The sequence below is a fragment of the Rutidosis leptorrhynchoides genome, chromosome 4, assembly GCF_046630445.1.
Source record: "Rutidosis leptorrhynchoides isolate AG116_Rl617_1_P2 chromosome 4, CSIRO_AGI_Rlap_v1, whole genome shotgun sequence".
Classification (NCBI taxonomy): Eukaryota; Viridiplantae; Streptophyta; class Magnoliopsida; order Asterales; family Asteraceae; genus Rutidosis; species Rutidosis leptorrhynchoides.
Window position 1 is genome coordinate 472,334,329 of NC_092336.1, and position 22,971 is coordinate 472,357,299.

Sequence of the window (22,971 nt, forward strand, 5' to 3'; positions counted from 1 at the left end):
CGGATGGTAAACTGTGCTTCTTTTTGACTTCACCATAATACAACTGATATAGATATAATTAGATATTTAAATATTCAGATACACAGATATGCAGATATAAGTTATGGATATATACAGATTTTATATTATCACATGTATATATAAACATATAAATATATATATAAATACAATATATACGTGTAAAATGTAAAAATTACGTATCCTGTTATAATTCACTTTCAAGCTGTAGGTAATTTATTTCCTGATCCTAATCCAGTAAAAATCACTCACAATTAGTCATATTACCCAACAAAATTCGCTAGAAATAGTAAGTTTTCTTTTTCTCTGTGATTGAGATGTTGTCGACTCCACTAGTCACTACACAACAATGAGAATGGATCATATCATATGTACTATCTCAATTATAACTTACATTGAATAGATATAGATATATAATTTCATACATAAACTCACACATCACAATCTTCATTCACCGGGAGCCACCATCGACTATCCTTCATTTTTCACTATCTTGTAAACATCAACAAACTTCATCATCTTCACCATCGTGAACAACCATCACCACTTCTACCTATCACCACCATTTTGATTTTTACTGTTTTCATTACCGTGAACGCTTCATCACCTTCATCATAATCAATAAACCCACATGAACATAAACAAACTATCATCACCGATTACCTTTGAGATGTTGGGGTTTTACTTCTGTTCTTCAATCACTAAAATGATAGCAAACGAACATCACTAAAATGTCCCGTTCTTATTGATTAAAAACGTTCCATATTAATTGATTTCGTTGCGAGGTTTTGACCTCTATATGAGACGTTTTTCAAAGACTGCATTCATTTTTAAAACAAACCATAAACTTTATTTCATAAATAAAGGTTTAAAAAGCTTTACGTAGATTATCAAATAATGATAATCTAAAATATACTGTTTACACACGACCATTACATAATGGTTTACAATACAAATATGTTACACCAAAATCAGTTTCTTGAATGCAGTTTTTACACAATATCATACAAACATGGACTCCAAATCTTGTCCTTATTTTAGTATGCAACGGCGGAAGCTCTTAGTATTCACCTGAGAATAAACATGCTTTAAACGTCAACAAAAATGTTGGTGAGTTATAGGTTTAACCTATATACATCAAATCATAACAATAGACCACAAGATTTCATATTTCAATACACATCCCATACATAGAGATAAAAATCATTCATATGGTGAACACCTGGTAACCGACATTAACAAGATGCATATATAAGAATATCCCCATCATTCCGGGACACCCTTCGGATATGATATAAATTTCGAAGTACTAAAGCATCCGGTACTTTGGATGGGGTTTGTTAGGCCCAATAGATCTATCTTTAGGATTCGCGTCAATTAGGGTGTCTGTTCCCTAATTCTTAGATTACCAGACTTAATAAAAAGGGGCATATTCGATTTCGATAATTCAACAATAGAATGTAGTTTCACGTACTTGTGTCTATTTTGTAAATCATTTATAAAACCTGCATGTATTCTCATCCCAAAAATATTAGATTTTAAAACTGGGACTATAACTCACTTTCACAGATTTTTACTTCGTCGGGAAGTAAGACTTTGCCACTGGTTGATTCACGAACCTATAACAATATATACATATATATCAAAGTATGTTCAAAATATATTTACAACACTTTTAATACATTTTGATGTTTTGAGTTTATTAAGTCAGCTGTCCTCGTTAGTAACCTACAACTAGTTGTCCACAGTTAGATGTACAGAAATAAATCGATAAATATTATCTTGCATCAATCCACGACCCAGTGTATACGTATCTCAGTATTGATCACAACTCAAACTATATATATTTTGGAATCAACCTCAACCATGTATAGCTAACTCCAACATTCACATATAGAGTGTCTATGGTTGTTCCGAAATATATATAGATGTGTCGACATGATAGGTCGAAACATTGTATACGTGTCTATGGTATCTCAAGATTACATAATATACAATACAAGTTGATTAAGTTATGGTTGGAATAGATTTGTTACCAATTTTCACGTAGCTAAAATGAGAAAAATTATCCAATCTTGTTTTACCCATAACTTCTTCATTTTAAATCCGTTTTGAGTGAATCAAATTGATATGGTTTCATATTGAACTCTATTTTATGAATCTAAACAGAAAAAGTATAGGTTTATATCTGGAAAAATAAGTTACAAGTCATTTTTATAAAGGTAGTCATTTCAGTCGAAAGAACGACGTCTAGATGACCATTTTAGAAAACATACTTCCACTTTGAGTTTAACCATGATTTTTGGATATAGTTTCATGTTCATAATAAAAATCATTTTCCCAGAATAAAAACTTTTAAATCAAAGTTTATCATAGTTTTTAATTAACTAACCCAAAACAGCCCGCGGTGTTACTACGACGGCGTAAATCCGGTTTTACGGTGTTTTTCGTGTTTCCAGGTTTTAAATCATTAAGTTAGCATATCATATAGATATAGAACATGTGTTTAGTTGATTTTAAAAGTCAAGTTAGAAGGATTAACTTTTATTTGCGAACAAGTTTAGAATTAACTAAACTATGTTCTAGTGATTACAAGTTTAAACCTTCGAATAAGATAGCTTTATATGTATGAATCGAATGATGTTATGAACATTATTACTACCTCAAGTTCCTTGGATAAACCTACTAGAAATGAGAAAAATGGATCTAGCTTCAAAGGATCCTTGGATGGCTTGAAAGTTCTTGAAGCAGAATCATGACACGAAAACAATTTCAAGTAAGATTTCCACTCGAAATAAGATTGTTATAGTTATAGAAATTGAATTAAAGTTTGAATATGATTATTACCTTGTATTAGAAAGATAACCTACTGTAAGTAACAAAGGTTTCTTGATCTTGGATGATTACTTGGAATGGATTTAGAAAACTTGGAAGTAAACTTGCAATCTTGGAAGTATTCTTGATTTTATGAAACTAGAACTTTTGGAATTTATGAAGAACACTTAGAACTTGAAGATAGAACTTGAGAGAGATCAATTAGATGAATAAAATTGAAGAATGAAAGTGTTTGTAGGTATTTTTGGTCGTTGGTGTATGGATTAGATATAAAGGATATGTAATTTTGTTTTCATGTAAATAAGTCATGAATGATTACTCATATTTTTGTAATTTTATGAGATATTTCATGCTAGTTGCCAAATTATGGTTCCCACATGTGTTAGGTGACTCACATGGGATGCTAAGAGCTGATAATTGGAGTGTATATACCAATAGTACATACATCTAAAAGCTGTGTATTGTACGAGTACGAATACGGGTGCATACGAGTAGAATTGTTGATGAAACTGAACGAGGATGTAATTGTAATCATTTTTGTTAAGTAGAAGTATTTTAATAAGTGTCTTGAAGTCTTTCAAAAGTGTATGAATACATATTAAAACACTACATGTATATACATTTTAACTGAGTCGTTAAGTCATCGTTAGTCGTTACATGTAAATGTTGTTTTGAAACCTTTAGGTTAACGATCTTGTTAAATGTTGTTAACCCATTGTTTATTATAACAAATGAGATGTTAAATTATTATATTATCATGATATTATGATATATAATATATCTTAGTATGATATATATACAGTTAAATGTCGTTACAACGATAATCGTTACATATATGTCTCGTTTCGAAATCATTAAGTTAGTAGTCTTATTTTTACATATGTATTTCATTGTTAATACACTTAATAATATATTTATTTATCATTTGACATAATTAATCAAGTGTATCAATATCTTAATATGATTCATATGTACCTAGTAAGACGTTGTTATAACGATAATCGTTATATATATCGTTTTCGAGTTTCTTAATTTAATAGTCTCATTTTTATGTATATAACTCATTGTTAAAATACCTAATGAGATACATACTTATAATAAAATCATGTTAACTATATAAATAACCATATATATGTCATCGTATAGTTTTTACAAGTTTTAACGTTCGTGAATCACCGGTCAACTTGGGTGGTCCATTGTCTATATGAAACCTATTTCAATTAATCAAGTCTTAACAAGTTTGATTGCTTAACATGTTGGAAACACTTAATCATATAAATAACAATTTCATTTAATATATATATAAACATGGAAAAGTTCGGGTCACTACAGTACCTACCCGTTAAATAAATTTCGTCCCGAAATTTTAAGCAGTTGGAGGTGTTGACGTATCTTCTGGAAATAAATGCGGGTATTTCTTCTTCATCTGATCTTCACGCTCCCAGGTGAACTCGGGTCCTCTACAAACATTCCATTGAACCTTAACAATCGGTATCTTGTTTTGTTTAAGTCTCTTAACCTCACGATCCATTATTTCGACGGGTTCTTCAATGAATTAAAGTTTTTCATTGATTTGGATTTCGTCTAACGGAATAGTGAGATCTTCTTTAGCAAAATATTTCTTCAAATTTAAGACGTGGAAAGTGTTATGTACAGCCGCGAGTTGTTGAGGTAGCTCCAGTTGGTAAGCTACTGGTCCGACACGATCTATAATCTTGAATGGTCCAATGTACCTTGGATTTAGTTTCCCCCGTTTACCAAATCGAACAACGCCTTTCCAAGGTGAAACCTTAAGCATGACCATTTCTCCAATTTCAAACTCTATATCTTTTCTTTTACTGTCCGCGTAGCTCTTTTGTCAACTCTGGGCGGTTTTCAATCTTTGTTGAATTTGGATGATTTTATCGGTAGTTTCTTGTATTATCTCCGGACCCGTAATCTGTCTATCCCCCACTTCACTCCAACAAATCAAAGACCTGCACTTTCTACCATAAAATGCTTCAAACGGCGCCATCTCAATGCTTGAATGGTAGCTGTTGTTGTAGGAAAATCTGCTAACGGTAGATGTCGATCCCAACTGTTTCCGAAATCAATAACACAAGCTCGTAGCATGTCTTCAAGCTTTTGTATCGTCCTTTCGCTCTGCCATCAGTTTGTGGATGATAGGCAGTACTCATGTCTAGACGAGTTCCCAATGCTTGCTGTAATGTCTGCCAGAATCTTGAAATAAATCTACCATCCCTATCAGAGATAATAGAGATTGGTATTCCATGTCTGGAGACGACTTCCTTCAAATACAGTCGTGCTAACTTCTCCATCTTGTCATCTTCTCTTATTGGCAGGAAGTGTGCTGACTTGGTGAGACGATCATCTATTACCCAAATAGTATCATAACCACTTGCAGTCCTTGGCAATTTAGTAATGAAATCCATGGTAATGTTTTCCCATTTCCATTCCGAGATTCCAGGTTGTTGTAGTAGACCTGATGGTTTCTGATGTTCTGCTTTGACCTTAGAACACATCAAACATTCTCCTACATATTTAGCAATATCGGCTTTCATACCTGGCCACCAAAAATGTTTCTTAAGATCCTTGTACATCTTCCCCGTTCCAGGATGTATTGAGTATCTGGTTTTATGAGCTTCTCTAAGTACCATTTCTCTCATATCTCCAAATTTTGGTACCCAAATTCTTTCAGCCCTATACCGGGTTCCGTCTTCCCGAATATTAAGATGCTTCTCCAATCCTTTGGGTATTTCATCCTTTAAATTTCCCTGTTTTAAAACTCCTTGTTGCGCCTCTTTTATTTGAGTAGTAAGGTTAGTGTGAATCATTATATTCATAGATTTTACTCGAATGGGTTCTCTGTCCTTTCTGCTCAAGGCGTCGGCTACCACATTTGCCTTCCCCGGGTGGTAACGAATCTCAAAGTCGTAATCATTCAACAATTCAATCCACCTACGCTGCCTCATATTAAGTTGTTTCTGATTAAATATGTGTTGAAGACTTTTGTGGTCGGTATATATAATACTTTTGACCCCATATAAGTAGTGCCTCCAAGTCTTTAATGCAAAAACAACCGCGCCTAATTCCAAATCATGCATCGTATAATTTTGCTCGTGAATCTTCAATTGTCTAGACGCATAAGCAATCACCTTCGTCCGTTGCATTAATACACAACCGAGACCTTGCTTTGATGCGTCACAATAATTCACAAAATCATCATTCCCTTCAGGCAATGACAATATAGGTGCCGTAGTTAGCTTTTTCTTCAATAATTGAAACACCTTCTCTTGTTCATCCTTCCATTCAAATTTCTTCCCTTTATGCGTTAATGCAGTCAAGGGTTTTGCTATTTTGGAGAAATCTTGGATGAATCTTCTGTAGTAACCAGCCAATCCTAAAAATTGACGTATATGCTTCGGAGTTTTTGGGGTTTCCCACTTTTCAAAGGTTTCGATCTTTGTCGGGTCCACCTGGATACCTTCTTTGTTTACTATGTGACCGAGGAATTGAACTTCTTCCAACCAAAATGCACACTTTGAAAACTTAGCGTACAGTTTTTCTTTCCTCAATACTTCTAGCACTTTTCTCAAATGTTCTTCGTGCTCTTGATCATTCTTTGAGTAAATAAGTATGTCAACGATGAAAACAATGACAAACTTGTCAAGATATGGCCCACACACTCGGTTCATCAGGTCCATGAACACAGCTGGTGCGTTAGTCAATCCAAACGGCATAACCATAAACTCGTAATGACCATAACGCATCCTAAAAGCAGTTTTTGGAATATCATCCTCCTTTACTCGCATTTGATGATATCCAGAACGTAAATCGATCTTCGAATAAACCGACGAGCCTTGTAGTTGATCAAATAAGTCGTCAATTCTCGGCAGTGGATAACGGTTTTTGATGGTAAGTTTTTCAACTCTCTGTAGTAAATACACAACCTAAATGTACCATCCTTCTTCTTGACAAACAAAATAGGAGCTCCCCATGGTGATGTGCTTGGTCGAATGAAACCACGTTCTAATAGTTCTTGCAGTTGGCTTTGCAGTTGTTTCATCTCGCTGGGTGCGAGTCTATAAGGAGCACGAGCTATTGGTGCAGCTCCTGGTACAAGATCTATTTGAAATTCAACAGATCGATGTGGAGGTAGTCCCGGTAATTCTTTCGGAAATACATCGGGAAATTCTTTTGCGGCGGGAACATCATTGATGCTCTTTTCTTCAGTTTGTACTTTCTCGACGTGTGCTAGGACATCATAGCAACCTTTTCTTATTAGTTTTTGTGCCTTCAAATTACTAATAAGATGTAGCTTCGTGTTGCCCTTTTCTCCGTACACCATTAAGGGTTCTCCTTCTTCTCGTACAATGCGAATTGTATTTTTATAACATACGATCTCTGCTTTCACCTTCTTCAGCCAGTCCATGCCAACTATTACATCAAAACTCCCTAACTCTACTGGTATCAAATCAATCTTAAATATTTCGCTACCCAGTTTAATTTCTCGATTCCGGCATATATTATCTGCTGAAATTAATTTACCGTTTGCTAATTCAAGTAAAAATTTTCTATCCAACGGCATCAATGGACAACTTAATTTAGCACAAAAATCTCTACTCATATAGCTTCTATCCGCACCCGAATCAAATAAAACGTAAGCAGATTTATTGTCAATAAGAAACGTACCCGTAACAAGCTCCGGGTCTTCCTGTGCCTCTGTCGCATTAATATTGAAAACTCTTCCGCGGCCTTGTCCATTCGTGTTCTCCTGGTTCGGGCAATTTCTAATAATGTAGCCCGGTTTTCCACATTTATAACAAACTACATTGGCATAACTTGCTCCGACACTACTTGCTCCGCCATTACTCGTTCCGACACCATTTGTTCCTTTCGTTCTGTTAACCCCTGGTCCGTAGACCTCACACTTCGCCGTGCTATAACCATTTCTTTTGCACTTGTTGCAAAATTTGGTGCAGAACCCCGAGTGATACTTTTCACACCTTTAGCATAGCTGCTTCTGATTGTTGTTGTTGTTGCGGTTGTTATTGTTGCGGTTGTTATTGTTGTTGGGATGATTTTTGTAGTTGCTGTTGTTGTTGTTGTTGTTGTTGTTGTTGTTGTTGTTGTTGTTGTTGTTGTTGTTGTTGTTGTTGTTGTTGTTGTTGTTGTTGTTGTTGTTGTTGTTGTTGGGCCGTTTGTTGTAGTTGCGATTGATGTTGCGATTGTTGGGATAATTGTTGCGATTATTGTTGTAATTGCTGTTGTTGTTGTTGTATTGGTGATTCTTATCACCGTTTTCCTCCCACTTTCTTTTGACTTGCTTCACATTGGCCTCTTCAGCCGTCTGTTCTTTAATTCTTTCCTCAATCTGGTTCACTAGTTTGTGAGCCATTCTACATGCCTGTTGTATGGAGGTGGGCTCGTGTGAACTTATATCTTCTTGGATTCTTTCCGGTAATCCTTTCACAAACGCGTCGATCTTCTCTTCCTCATCTTCGAACGCTCCCGGACACAATAGGCACAATTCTGTGAATCGTCTTTCGTACATGGTAATATCAAATCCTTGGGTTCGTAACCCTCTAAGTTCTGTCTTGAGCTTATTGACCTCGGTTCTGGGACGGTACTTCTCGTTCATCAAGTGCTTGAATGCTGACCACGGTAGTGCGTACACATCATCTTGTCCCACTTGCTCTAGATAGGTATTCCACCATGTTAACGCAGAACCTGTGAAGGTATGCGTAGCGTACTTCACTTTGTCCTCTTCAGTACACTTACTTATGGCAAGCACTGATTCGACCTTCTCGGTCCACCGTTTCAATCCGATCGGTCCTTCGGTTCCATCAAATTCAAAAGGTTTGCAGGCAGTAAATTCTTTGTAGGTGCATCCTACACGATTTCCTGTACTGCTAGATCCAAGGTTATTGTTGTTATGTAGCGCAGCCTGTACCGCGGCTATGTTTGAAGCTAGAAAAGTACGGAATTCCTCTTCATTCATATTCACGGTGTGTCGAGTAGTCGGTGCCATTTCCTTCAAAATAGTCAAATGGAACAAGTTAATCATACAGAATATTAAGAGTAGTTAATAGTATTTCGTAGCATAATATGAACTCATTTATAAAAGCTTTTTCTTCATATTAGCGTTTTATAAGTTTAAATTCGGGTAGTACCTACCCGTTAAGTTCATACTTAGTAGCTAATATACAATTCAACTACTACAATTCTATATGAAAAACTGATTATAATAATATTTCGCGTTCAAACTTTTATACAATATTTTACAAACTTACAATACCGCTTATTTTACATAAAGCATGAAATATAGCACACAATAACTTTGATACAAGATAGTTGTGAAGATAATTCTAGCTAGTACACAAGTCGTTCAGCAAAGGCAATAAAGACACGTAATTCATATGTCCAGAAACAAGTCATGCATTCTGGTTTTACTAGGACTACTTCCCATCCTTGGTCTTGTGGAACATAACCGTTATGGCCGTTGATAAGACAGTGTGTTGTAACGTCGTCAAAGGGACGAGGGTTACGTAATGACCAACAGTCTCGTAATAACCTAAAAACCTCATTTCTTACCCCAATTACCGACTCCGTCACTTGTGGGAACATTTTGTTTAATAGTTGTAGCCCGATGTTCTTTTTCTCACTTTGGTGAGAAGCGAACATTACTAACCCGTAAGCATAGCATGCTTCTTTATGTTGCATGTTAGCTGCTTTTTCTAAATCATGAAGTCCTATATTCGGATACATTGAGTCAAAATAATTTCTTAACCCGTTGCGTAAAATAGCATTTGGGTTCCCCGCAATATATGCGTCAAAGTAAACACATCGTAACTTATGGGTTTCCCAATGTGATATCCCCCATCTTTCAAACGAAAGTCTCTTATAAACTAAGGCATTCTTGGAACGTTCTTCGAATGTCTTACAAACTGATTTCGCCGTAAATAGTTATGCCGAAGAATTCTGACCGACTCTAGACAAGATTTCATCAATCATGTCTCCGGGAAGGTCTCTTAAAATATTGGGTTGTCTATCCATTTTGTGTTTTTATACTGTAAAATAGACAAGAGTTAGATTCATAAAAAAAAATACTTATTAATACAAGCAATTTTTACATATATCATAAAGCATAAGCACACTATATTACATATATTACACCACACGAATACAACTATCTTATTCCGACTCGCTCGTTTCTTCTTCTTCGGTTTTGGTTCGTTTTGCCAAGTTTCTAGGGATATATGATGTTCCCCTAATACGAGCTGTCGTTTTCCACAACGGTTTAGAAAAACCTGGTGGTTTAGAGGTTCCCAGGTCATTGTTACAACTTAAGGGCTTCGGGGGTTGACGATACATATAAAGTTCATCGGGGTTGGAATTAGATTTCTCTATTTTTATGCCCTTTCCCTTATTATTTTCTTTTGCCTTTTTAAATTCAGTTGGGGTAATTTCTATAACATCTTCGGAATTCTTGTCGGAATCCGATTCATCGGAGAATTGGTAATCCTCCCAATATTTTGCTTCCTTGGCGGAAACACCATTGACCATAATTAACCTTGGTCGGTTGGTTGAGGATTTTCTTTTACTTAACCATCTTATTATTTCCCCCACCGGTTCTATTTCCTCCTCCGGTTCCTCCTCTTCCGGTTCTGATTCTTCTTCCGGTTCTGATTCTTCTTACGGTTCTGATTCTTCTTCCAGTTCTTCTTCGGGAACTTGTGAATCAGTCCAATATATATTCGACTCTTCGTTATTATTAGGTGAGTCAATGGAATTTGTGCTAGAGGTAGACATCTATCACACAATATCAAACATGTTAAGAGATTAATATATCACATAATATATACATGTTAATAATATATAGTTTCCAACAAAAATGTTAAGCAATCATTTTTAAAGAAAACACGGTCGAAGTCCAGACTCACTAATGCATCCTAACAAACTCGATAAGACACACTAATTCAAATTTTCTGGTTCTCTAAGACCAACGCTCTGATACCAACTAAAATGTCCCGTTCTTATTGATTAAAAACGTTCCATATTAATTGATTTTGTTGCGAGGTTTTGACCTCTATATGAGACGTTTTTCAAAGACTGCATTCATTTTTAAAACAAACCATAACCTTTATTTCATAAATAAAGGTTTAAAAAGCTTTACGTAGATTATCAAATAATGATAATCTAAAATATACTGTTTACACACGACCATTACATAATGGTTTACAATACAAATATGTTACATCGAAATCAGTTTCTTGAATGCAGTTTTTACACAATATCATACAAACATGGACTCCAAATCTTGTCCTTATTTTAGTATGCAACAACGGAAGCTCTTAGTATTCATCTGAGAATAAACATGCTTTAAACGTCAACAAAAATATTGGTGAGTTATAGGTTAAACCTATATATATCAAATCGTAACAATAGACCACAAGATTTCATATTTCAATACACATCCCATACATAGAGATAAAAATCATTCATATGGTAAACACCTGGTAACCGACATTAACAAGATGCATATATAAGAATATCCCCATCATTCCGGGACACCCTTCGGATATGATATAAATTTCGAAGTACTAAAGCATCCGGTACTTTGGATGGGATTTGTTAGGCCCAATAGATCTATCTTTAGGATTCGCGTCAATTAGGGTGTCTGTTCCCTAATTCTTAGATTACCAGACTTAATAAAAAGGGTCATATTCGATTTCGATAATTCAACCCTAGAATGTAGTTTCACGTACTTGTGTCTATTTTGTAAATCATTTATAAAACCTGCATGTATTCTCATCCTAAAAATATTAGATTTTAAAAGTGGGACTATAACTCACTTTCACAGATTTTTACTTCGTCGGGAAGTAAGACTTGGCCACTGGTTGATTCACGAACCTATAACAATATATACATATATATCAAAGTATGTTCAAAATATATTTAAAACACTTTTAATACATTTTGATGTTTTAAGTTTATTAAGTCAGCTGTCCTCGTTAGTAACCTACAACTAGTTGTCTACAGTTAGATGTACAGAAATAAATCGATAAATATTATCTTGAATCAATCCACGACCCAGTGTATATGTATCTCAGTATTGATCACAACTCAAACTATATATATTTTGGAATCAACCTCAACCCTGTATAGCTAACTCCAACATTCACATATAGAGTGTCTATGGTTGTTCTGAAATATATATAGATGTGTCGACATGATAGGTCGAAACATTGTATACGTGTCTATGGTATTTCAATATTACATAATATACAATACAAGTTGATTAAGTTATGGTTAGAATAGATTTTTTACCAATTTTCACGTAGCTAAAATGAGAAAAATTATCCAATCTTGTTTTACCCATAACTTCTTCATTTTAAATCCGTTTTGAGTGAATCAAATTGCTATGGTTTCATATTGAACTCTATTTTATGAATCTAAACAGAAAAAGTATAGGTTTATAGTCGGAAAAATAAGTTACAAGTCATTTTTGTAAAGGTAGTCATTTCAGTCGAAAGAACGACGTCTAGATGACCATTTTAGAAAACATACTTCCACTTTGAGTTTAACCATGATTTTTGGATATAGTTTCATGTTCATAATAAAAATTATTTTCCCATAATAACAAATTTTAAATCAAATTTTATCATAGTTTTTAATTAACTAACCCAAAACAGCCCGCGGTGTTACTACGACGGCGTAAATCCGGTTTTACGGTGTTTTTCGTGTTTACAGGTTTTAAATCATTAAGTTAGCATATCATATAGATATAGAACATGTGTTTAGTTGATTTTAAAAGTCAAGTTAGAAGGATTAACTTTTATTTGCGAACAAGTTTAGAATTAACTAAACTATGTTCTAGTGATTACAAGTTTAAACCTTCGAATAAGATAGCTTTATATGTATGAATCGAATGATGTTATGAACATCACTACTACCTCAAGTTCCTTGGATAAACCTACTGGAAATGAGAAAATGGATCTAGCTTCAAAGGATCCTTGGATGGCTTGAAAGTTCTTGAAGCAGAATCATGACACGAAAACAATTTCAAGTAAGATTTCCACTCGAAATAAGATTGTTATAGTTATAGAAATTGAATTAAAGTTTGAATATGATTATTACCTTGTATTAGAAAGATAACCTACTGTAAGTAACAAAGGTTTCTTGATCTTGGATGATTACTTGGAATGGATTTAGAAAACTTGGAAGTAAACTTGCAATCTTGGAAGTATTCTTGATTTTATGAAACTAGAACTTTTGGAATTTATGAAGAACACTTAGAACTTGAAGATAGAACTTGAGAGAGATCAATTAGATGAAGAAAATTGAAGAATGAAAGTGTTTATAGGTGTTTTTGGTCGTTGGTGTATGGATTAGATATAAAGGATATGTAATTTTGTTTTCATGTAAATAAGTCATGAATGATTACTCATATTTTTGTAATTTTATGAGATATTTCATGCTAGTTGCCAAATGATGGTTCCCACATGTGTTAGGTGACTCACATGGGCTGCTAAGAGCTGATCATTGGAGTGTATATACCAATAGTACTTACATCTAAAAGCTGTGTATTGTATGAGTACGAATACGAGTGCATACGAGTAGAATTGTTGATGAAACTGAACGAGGATGTAATTGTAAGCATTTTTGTTAAGTAGAAGTATTTTGATAAGTGTCTTGAAGTCTTTCAAAAGTGTATGAATACATATTAAAACACTACATGTATATACATTTTAACTGAGTCGTTAAGTCATCGTTAGTCGTTACATATAAATGTTGTTTTGAAACCTTTAGGTTAACGATCTTGTTAAATGTTATTAACCCATTGTTTATTATAACAAATGAGATGTTAAATTGTTATATTATCATGATATTATGATATATAATATATCTTAGTATGATATATATTTAGTTAAATGTCGTTACAACGATAATCGTTACATATATGTCTCGTTTCGAAATCATTAAGTTAGTAGTCTTATTTTTACATATGTATTTCATTGTTAATACACTTAATAATATATTTACTTATCATTTAACATAATTAACCAAGTGTATCAATATCTTAATATGATTCATATGTACCTAGTAAGACGTTGTTATAACGATAATCGTTATATATATCGTTTTCGAGTTTCTTAATTTAATAGTCTCATTTTTATGTATATAACTCATTGTTAAAATACCTAATGAGATACATACTTATAATAAAATCATGTTAAATATATAAATAACCATATATATGGCATCGTATAGTTTTTACAAGTTTTAACGTTCGTGAATCACCGGTCAACTTGGGTGGTCAATTGTCTATATGAAACCTATTTCAATTAATCAAGTCTTAACAAGTTTGATTGCTTAACATGTTGGAAACACTCAATCATGTAAATAACAATTTCATTTAATATATATATAAACATGAAAAAGTTCGGGTCACTACAATCACCACCTCTAGCCATCACCCAACCCACTATACATCATCACCACAAAATTTCACTGCTACTACTATTTATGTTTAACGTTTTGGATACCAACAACACGATCACCAGCCCTAGTTACAATCGTAAGTATCTATTTTCTCCTTCGTTGTTATTATAGCTACTGCAGCTGACATACCATATGTTATTTTCCTGCTCGATTACACACCACATGTACATACGCTTGATTACTAATTTCGTTTCTTGTTTAATCAAGACCATCATCTATCACCACCACTGTTCGAACCAACGCAAACCCATAAACAAAACCCTCACCATCGAATACCACCCAAACACCTGCTACTTTATGCTTGCCTTCTGTGTTTGCAACCCACAAAACCACCACCATCATCATACGACCACCACCACTACCATCCTACTAATCATCACCTTCGTTGTTACAAACACACCCCACAGTCACGATCTTGTTCCATTTAAAAAAAACCCCAAAACAAACAACCTTCTGCTGTTAAAGTTTCTATTCTCCCTGACGGACAAAATCTCAGACATATCTCATATTTTTACTGTTTTGCGTTTGTTGAACTTATAGAATAGACAAAGAGAGAAGCAATACCAATTAATTGATTGGGTTTTGTCGATTGCATAAGTGGGCAAGGATGAAACATTTAATTAACAAAGTGTAGGGTCCTTGTGGTTTTCTTTATGTTTCCGGTGGAAACCGAACCCCACCATGTTATAACATCCAATCATTTGAATATCTCACGAGGTATTTATTAAAACTAAAATGAATTAAATCTAGTTGATTAACAACTTGGGCCGTGGAGTTTTTTTTTTGGCTGTGGGCCGAAACCCAACTGATTTACGGGTGGATTGAAATAGAGGAATTGGTGATACAGCGATCACGAGCTTCAGCTTCTATTTACGTTTGGTTGTACACGCTAGATATAGATAATGGGAAGTGATGATGATAGTTAATGATATAAATGATTATGATGATAACGATAATAAATCTGTGAATATGATGTTATGTATGGCGAGGATGATATGATTAAATGATGGGTGTCACGGTTGTAAGAAAATGATGATGGTAATTTTAGGATGATTAGATGATGATGATTTAAGGCAAGTATGATAGGATGATTAAGATTTTAATCGTAATGAATATATGATAATTATGATCACAAATAATGATTATGATAACGGGTTATGAACTTATGATTATGAATTATGATTTATGATTATGATTATGAATTATGATTAGCGTTTATGATTATAATTATGAGTTATGATTTATGATGATGATTATGATTTATGATTATGATTATGATTATGAAACGATTATAATTATGATTATGTTTATGATAATGATAACAAGAGGATATCTTTCTGCTACTATACGCTACTGTTTCTAGTTCTGTTTCTATTTTCCATTACGATGGAGATGATGAATAAGTTTTGGGTTTAGTTTGTGAAGATAAGGGGAAAACAGACAATGTGGGTTAATTGAATTAGTGTGAGAGCTAACATTAGAAAGGAAACAGACAGACAGACGGTTTAGGATGTTATTGGGTTAGCGGGACGTCGCAGGTTCAAACCCGAACTTGGGCATATTTTTTTTTAAGGCTACTTCTTTGAGGTAGTATTTCTATTACCATCACTATCATTATTATCGTATCATTATTAGTATTAATATAAGTATTATTATTAATATTATCATTTTATAAATTAATAAAATGAGTATCATTATTATTTTTATCATTTTTATTATTAGTATTATTAGTATTATTAGTATTACTATTACTAAGTATTATAAATATTATTGTTATTACTAATATTATCATTACTATTATCATTATCATCATTATTACATTTAACATTAAAATTATTATTTTTAACATTATTATTACTATTATCATTATTTGTATTACTAGTATTACCATTAATATTAATATTACTATTACAACAAATATTATTTATGTAAAATATAATTATTACATATAACATAACTATATTAATATTTTTTTTATTTTTTTTTCTAAAGTATATAAAATAAATATAGTTAATTAAATTATCAATGAAACACATAATTAAAATAATAATTAAATCACTAATAATATATAAATTTGTTCGATTACCATTATATGTGTTAATATATATATAAATGATATAGGTTCGTGAATCCGAGGCCAACCCTGCACTTGTTCAATGACGTCATATGTATTTTTACTACGAAATATAGTATAGTGAGTTATAGTCCCACTTTTAAAATCTAATATTTTTGGGATGAGAATACATGCAGCTTTATAAATGTTTTACAAAATAGACACAAGTACATAAAACTACTTTGTATGGTTGAACGATCGAAACCGAATATGCCCCTTTTACTTGGTAACCTAAGAATTAGTAAACCAGTCTACTAATTGACGCGAATCCTAAAGACAGATCTATTGGGCCCAACAAACCCCATCCGTTGTAGCGGATGCTTTAGTACTTCGATGTTGTTTTATCATGTCCGATGGATGTCCCGGAATGATAGGGGATATTCTTATATGCATCTTGTTAATGTCGGTTACCAGGTGTTCAATCCATATGAATGATTTTTGTCTCTATGCATGGGACGTATATTTATGAGAAATGAAAATGAAAATCTTGTGGTCTATTAAAATGATGGAAATGATTATTTATGTTAAACTAATGAACTCACCAACCTTTTGGTTGACACTTTAAAGCATTTTTATTCTCAGGTATGAAAGAAATCTTCCGCTGTGCATTTGCTCATTTTAGAGAGATTTCTTGGAGTCATTCATGACATATTTCAAAAGACGTTACATTCGAGTCGTTGAGTTCATCAAGATTTTTATTAAGTCAATTATAGTTGGATATATTATGAAATGGTATGCATGCCATCAACTTTCGATGAAATGAAAGTTTGTCTTTTAAAAATGAATGCAATGTTTAAAAAATGTATCATATAGAGGTCAAGTACCTCGCGATGTAACCATATGTAATGTATTCATCCAGATGGATTAGGACGGGTCCCTACACTATCGAAGTCAATAAGTTTAATGATCCTCATTAAAATTTCCAACAAAAAAATTCAAAAGTGCACGATCATTTTGGGATTTATTTATTTTTGAAGAATTTCAAGTTCTTCAATTTGATGACGTCAAAACAAAGTTTATCTTCACCAGTTCCAACAAAACTTATCACTGAAGAAAAGATTGAGCATGATTTCAAAAATTTCAAGTTACGAGCTCAGATTGAAGAACTAAAGTTTACTCTTGTATAAAGCAAATTACGAGAAAAACAGTTGGAATATAAAGTTTGTACACTACAAGATGAATTTCAACGACAGAACAAGACACAAAGAACAAAATGCATGTGTCACAATTATCATCAAAGGACTAAAATATGAGCAAGCAAAAATTACGTCTGAAATTTCACTGTTGAAAACTCAAATCTCGGAGATGGAATTAAGCTTATCTAAAAGAGATTTACAAGAAGAGAACCTATAACAAAAGTTTCTAACCGAAACAAAACACCATTTCAAACCAACAATGGTGTGGATAGGAACACAAGTCGAAATCCCCGAGTTTACAAATCCAGATAGTTAGAAAACCAAAATGTTCTTCTTCTGAGGTTGAGAAGCAAGCTCCTACACCCGAGATCCCCAGAGTTTCTAAACCTCACAAAGTTTTTTTCCACAGACAACGAGACTACTCCTATTTACCAAACCAAAAAAAATTAACCGTTTTTATAACCAACTTATGGGAATAAATAGGAACTCACAGTATTTCGTAATCAATACAGTTGGTTGGTTTGCTCATAAACTAAAGCAATTGAGTTCAAAGAAACCAAATAATCCGTCAGCTAAACCATTCAAAACCACCTTTTCAGAATCATTCAAATATTCATTCAAAGAGTTACTTTTCTTTAAGCCATGACCCGTAAGTCTGGCTAAATCAAAACTTTTTTAGACCAATATTCAACCTCGGTGAAATACAATATCAATCAATCAAATTGAGCATGCCTACAATGGTATGCCAACAATGATTTTAAACCGATTTAATTACAATATGGCGTATACACATTTCAGTGTATGCCCTGGACTTCAAGTTTATCAATTTCTATATCAACCTATGTTACATGATGATATTGTTTCACGGAATCATCATGAGGGGGAGAAATGATGATGAAGGGGGAGTGAAACAAAGACTCAAATGTCTAGGGAATAAAGTTGATCTAAAACATTCAACAAGAAGAATCTATTAGAGTCGGCAAAACCTAGAACTTTCAATGAGCGTTGCTTTAAGAATCATTCTTGCAAATAAAAGAACTCGTTATGAGCGTTGCTTGGAGAGTCATTCATGCAGATAAAGAAGCTTCCACAAGAAGAGGTTTCTATATGTTCAAATTACCTTATATGGCTATTTTATGGGGAGTGATCAAAGAAATCCCTAGAGTTTAAGACCGCAAAGACGTATCTTCTTAACGCACATCAACGGGGAGAATGTTAAGTCAAAGATATGTGATGTACATTGAGTCATAGTGAACATTGTATGATTGATGGTATGAAAGTATAAATATCATCACTCACTCATTCTTGTCAAGTTTTTGTCATAATTACACACACAAAGTGTGTGATCACGTCTCCCTCTCCCTAACACATGTAACTAATTTTGGCAGAATCATCATCATTCCAACTGGTGATGTTATCTTCATCAATTATATACAACCTGTACATATAGATAAAAGTTAATACATTGTATCATCACTGTAATTCAAACACGAATTAATCAATTATATGATTAACACTGTAATTTATTTTCGCTATATTTGTTCACAGTTAGAATCTTTTTTATATTTTTAAGTTAGTTTACTTGAAAATGTGTTTATTCATAATGTGCCTATCCCATCAAGGGAAAAATCCTACTAATGACTCGAACGCGACATCAAGGGCCTCTATTACGTACGCCCCCTCGTTTCTTTTTTCTACACAATCATAAAACCCTAGCTATCAAACTGACATGCTCAAGTGATGGTGGACACAACATTTAACTACCTTCTCGAGATCTCCAGCATCTCCACTCGGGTTATTCACCGTAATCCACCAGATAGTTAAATAATTTGATCCTTAAACCTCCTCTACTGCACAATTTATATCCTACTGATATTGCTCAAAATATACATATTTATCTTCGTAAAATCTCCCTACTTCCATGGCATTTCGATACGGGTTTTGATGATTAGTGAGCGGTTTGTGGTATTTAGTTGTTTTGAGATAAAAGTGGTCTAAAAGTTCATATTTATGCTAAGGAATCAACCCTTGGGCCAAAGGAATGAACCAAGTGAAGTTTTGAGGTGAAAATGAAGTTTCAGGGTCAAAAGCGACGCTCCTATGTGCTAAAACGTGTGTTAAAAAGATCAGTGGTCAAAAGCGTCGCTCCAGCACAAAAGCATCGCTCCTATGTGCCAAAAGCACCGCTCCTACCCAAAAGCGCCGCTCCTGTCCTCCCAAAAGCGCCGCTCCTATTCCAGAAGCGCCGCTCCTGTCGTTGATTCAGCTAGAAAATCCAGACTATAAAAGCATATTTGGGTTTTTGAGTGAGGGAGCTGCTTCCTTAGGCCGTTTTGGAGCCCTAAAAGGGTTCCAATCATGATTCCATCAAGATCAAAGCCTAATTTCATGTTCTAAGTTGAAGATTAATGAAGCTAGATGCTAGATCTACATCATATATTCTCCATTTTGTAATTTCCTTTCCATTCTAGCACTTGTTCTTATTTTCTCTACTTGTAATGATGAATGCTTTAGTCTTAATTGATATTGTTCTTGTTTATCTTATGATTATAGCTTAGATCTTCTTCTCTTTATCATTTTGGGTTGTAATCTCCACTTTGCTTTATCTATTTTGCACTAATTAGTTGTAATCTTTACTTTTCTTTATCTAGTTGTGCACTAATTACTTGTAATCACTCAAGATGATGTTTATTTGTGTTTCTATGCTTATTATTAGTTTGATTTTAGCCATGATTGACTAAATCTCTTGTGTTTGCATATCTATGAATCTCTAATGCTAGTGTTTGCCCCAAAATAAATTGAATAATGTTGTTTGAATGAATTACATGATCATGTGTTGTTGAGTTAGCTAAAGATCCATTGCTATAGGTTTGTTTTAGGCTTGACTTTGATTACATATGTTGAGTAGCTCTCTTAGTGATTTGAGAAGTGAATCAATGTGTGCTTCAACACCTTAGGTGATCTAGACAACTAGCTTAGGAATTGCAAGTGATTGTGTTCTTGATCTAGGTTGGTTTTCAATTGGCATTTAGTCAACATAGTAGTGCCGATTATCTTAAGTGATTTCGATATTTGGGGGTTTTAAGTGATTTTAACCCAAGCTCAATCTCAATGACCATATCATGCTTAACTCGATCTTAGAATACAATGCTTATGTGAATTCGCGGAGTGTCATTTGATTTGAGGTTTAGTAGTGATGCTAAACATTTAATAGTTCAACAACTAATGAGATAGCAAAATAGGCAAAACGGGGCAAGCCAAGCATAGAGAGGATTAGATAAGTGAACACTTCTTAGTTAATTTGATTTAAGTCTTAATACTTCGTTACTTGTTGCTAGTTTTAATTGTTAAGTTTAAGTTTGAATACTTCGTTACTTGTTACTTGTTGCTAGTTTTAATTGTTAAGTTTAAGTTTGTTTAATTGTGCAAGTTTTAGTTGTTAATCAAAATCAATCAAAACCCCTAATCAAACAAACCCTAGGACAATTAATAGTTTTAATTATCTGACTTACACCGCTCTCTTGGAATGAACTTGAAACAAATACTTACATTAAAGTACTATAATAATTGGTTCTAAGTGCTCGTTAGTTGTGTGTGCTTATTTGTGGTGTTTGAATCATGTATAAATTTAGAGGGTAAAAGATGTATTATTCCGCACATATCAACACTTTCTTGGCGCTGCTGCCTGGGAGCGGTTAGCTTAGTTGGATAGTTGGTTTAAACTTTTAATTGTTTGATCCTTTTGTAATAATTTAATTCTTGCAAAAGTTACTTTTTGTTTATATTTGCTTGTATTCGAAAAACGTTTGTTTGTTTGTGGTGTGATTAAGCTAGATGGAAGAGTATGATGCTTTGTGTGACTACTTGATGTCAAAAATTGCGAATTATGATCAACAACTGATGGGATGCTCAAGTTACATGGTTATGAATAATGGTTATTTGGGCATGAATGATGACAATGGTTATTTGGGCAACAATGATGATTATTTGGGCATGAATGATGGTTATGGGTATATGAATGATGGTTACATGGGTATGAACAACAACGGTTATATGGATTTGGGTCAAGCTAATGGTGAGCCAAATGGTTATTTTGGTACTTATGATGATTATTATGATGACGGGGGTTATGATGATTTTGTACATGAATGATTTCGCCCCCATTGATCAACCTTGTAATAATGGTCCTAAATCCAATTTTGACTTTATGAGTCAACCAATGGACTATTATTATGAGAGAGATGACTCGACATTGGAATCTTCTCAATTTTAATTTCAATTTCAAAATCAACAACAAGAGGAGATCAATCCGAATTTACTAGAGTTATTCTCAAACGTTGTGAGAACTCACCATAACCGTATGGAGACTTTAATTCAAGAGAGAATAGATTTGAGGGAAATGTCAGAAATTCAACAAGCTTCAATTCAAATCTTAGAGACAACCGTGAGTTTCATGCTCCCTTTAGTTGAAGATTTTGTATCCACTACCATTTCACCACCCACCTCACCCGTAGTTTCTACTTATCGGTCAAGAAATTGGATCTTTTATGATGATGATGATGATGTAAGCTTTTATGCCAAGACCGAAGTAGTAAAGATTGCACAAGTACCCGAATCTTTGATAACCAATGATGAAGATGATGAGAAGGATAACGATGAATGTGAGGATAGTGAAGACGACGAAGAGGATGAAGATTGTAAGGATAATGAATTTGATGAGGATGATGAAAGTGATGAGGAAGATAACGAATTGATTGAAGCTTTATCAACGCCCAATGTTTTTAAAGTCTATGATAATCCACTCGGGGTTGGTGAAGATGTTAGTGATGATGATAGTGATGAGGATAATGATGATGATGGTGAAGATATCATACCCAAGGTCCTTAAAGTTTACAACAATCCTCTCGGATATGATATTGACATTTTTAAGGAGGTTTTGCAACCCAGGGTTGATGATTCATGTATGTGTGAGCCGATTAAAAAAGCAAACCTCGTGTTCAAAATCGTGTTGGGAATAGAGTCTTTTGTTGACTCTCGGGTTGGTTCAATCTTCTTCATGCAAATGAAGAAGATTATTCTCTTCTTATACACCACCCGAGGGGTTAATGATTGGCTCACTCTCTTGATTCGTGGAGCTTTTTCTACCTATTTCACATGCCGTCCGATAAAGTATGGGGGAGGACCACCCCGATAAGGAATGTTAAGAAGACGGGGATGAGTCAAGATAAAGACTCGTTAATCAAAATCAAAGCAAAATGGAAGTTTAGTGATGCAGTTTTGATAAGATAACTTCATGCAATTTGATAATCACTTGTGGAAATGGCCTTTGTTCTCGGGTATCTCTATTTCTTCCCCATTTTCATT

The 22,971-nt window shown here is 33.8% G+C and overlaps 1 protein-coding gene across 1 annotated transcript in view; it reads left to right on the forward strand.

Moving 5' to 3' along the window:
• Positions 1-19,969, forward strand: part of LOC139842297 (uncharacterized) — a 40,841-nt gene extending 20,872 nt beyond the window's left edge. Inside the window, exon 6 of the mRNA XM_071832452.1 lies at positions 19,689-19,969. Coding sequence (XP_071688553.1) covers positions 19,689-19,969 — 281 coding nt within the window. The remainder of the gene's footprint in view (positions 1-19,688) is intronic.
• Positions 19,970-22,971: the final 3,002 nt, after the last annotated feature.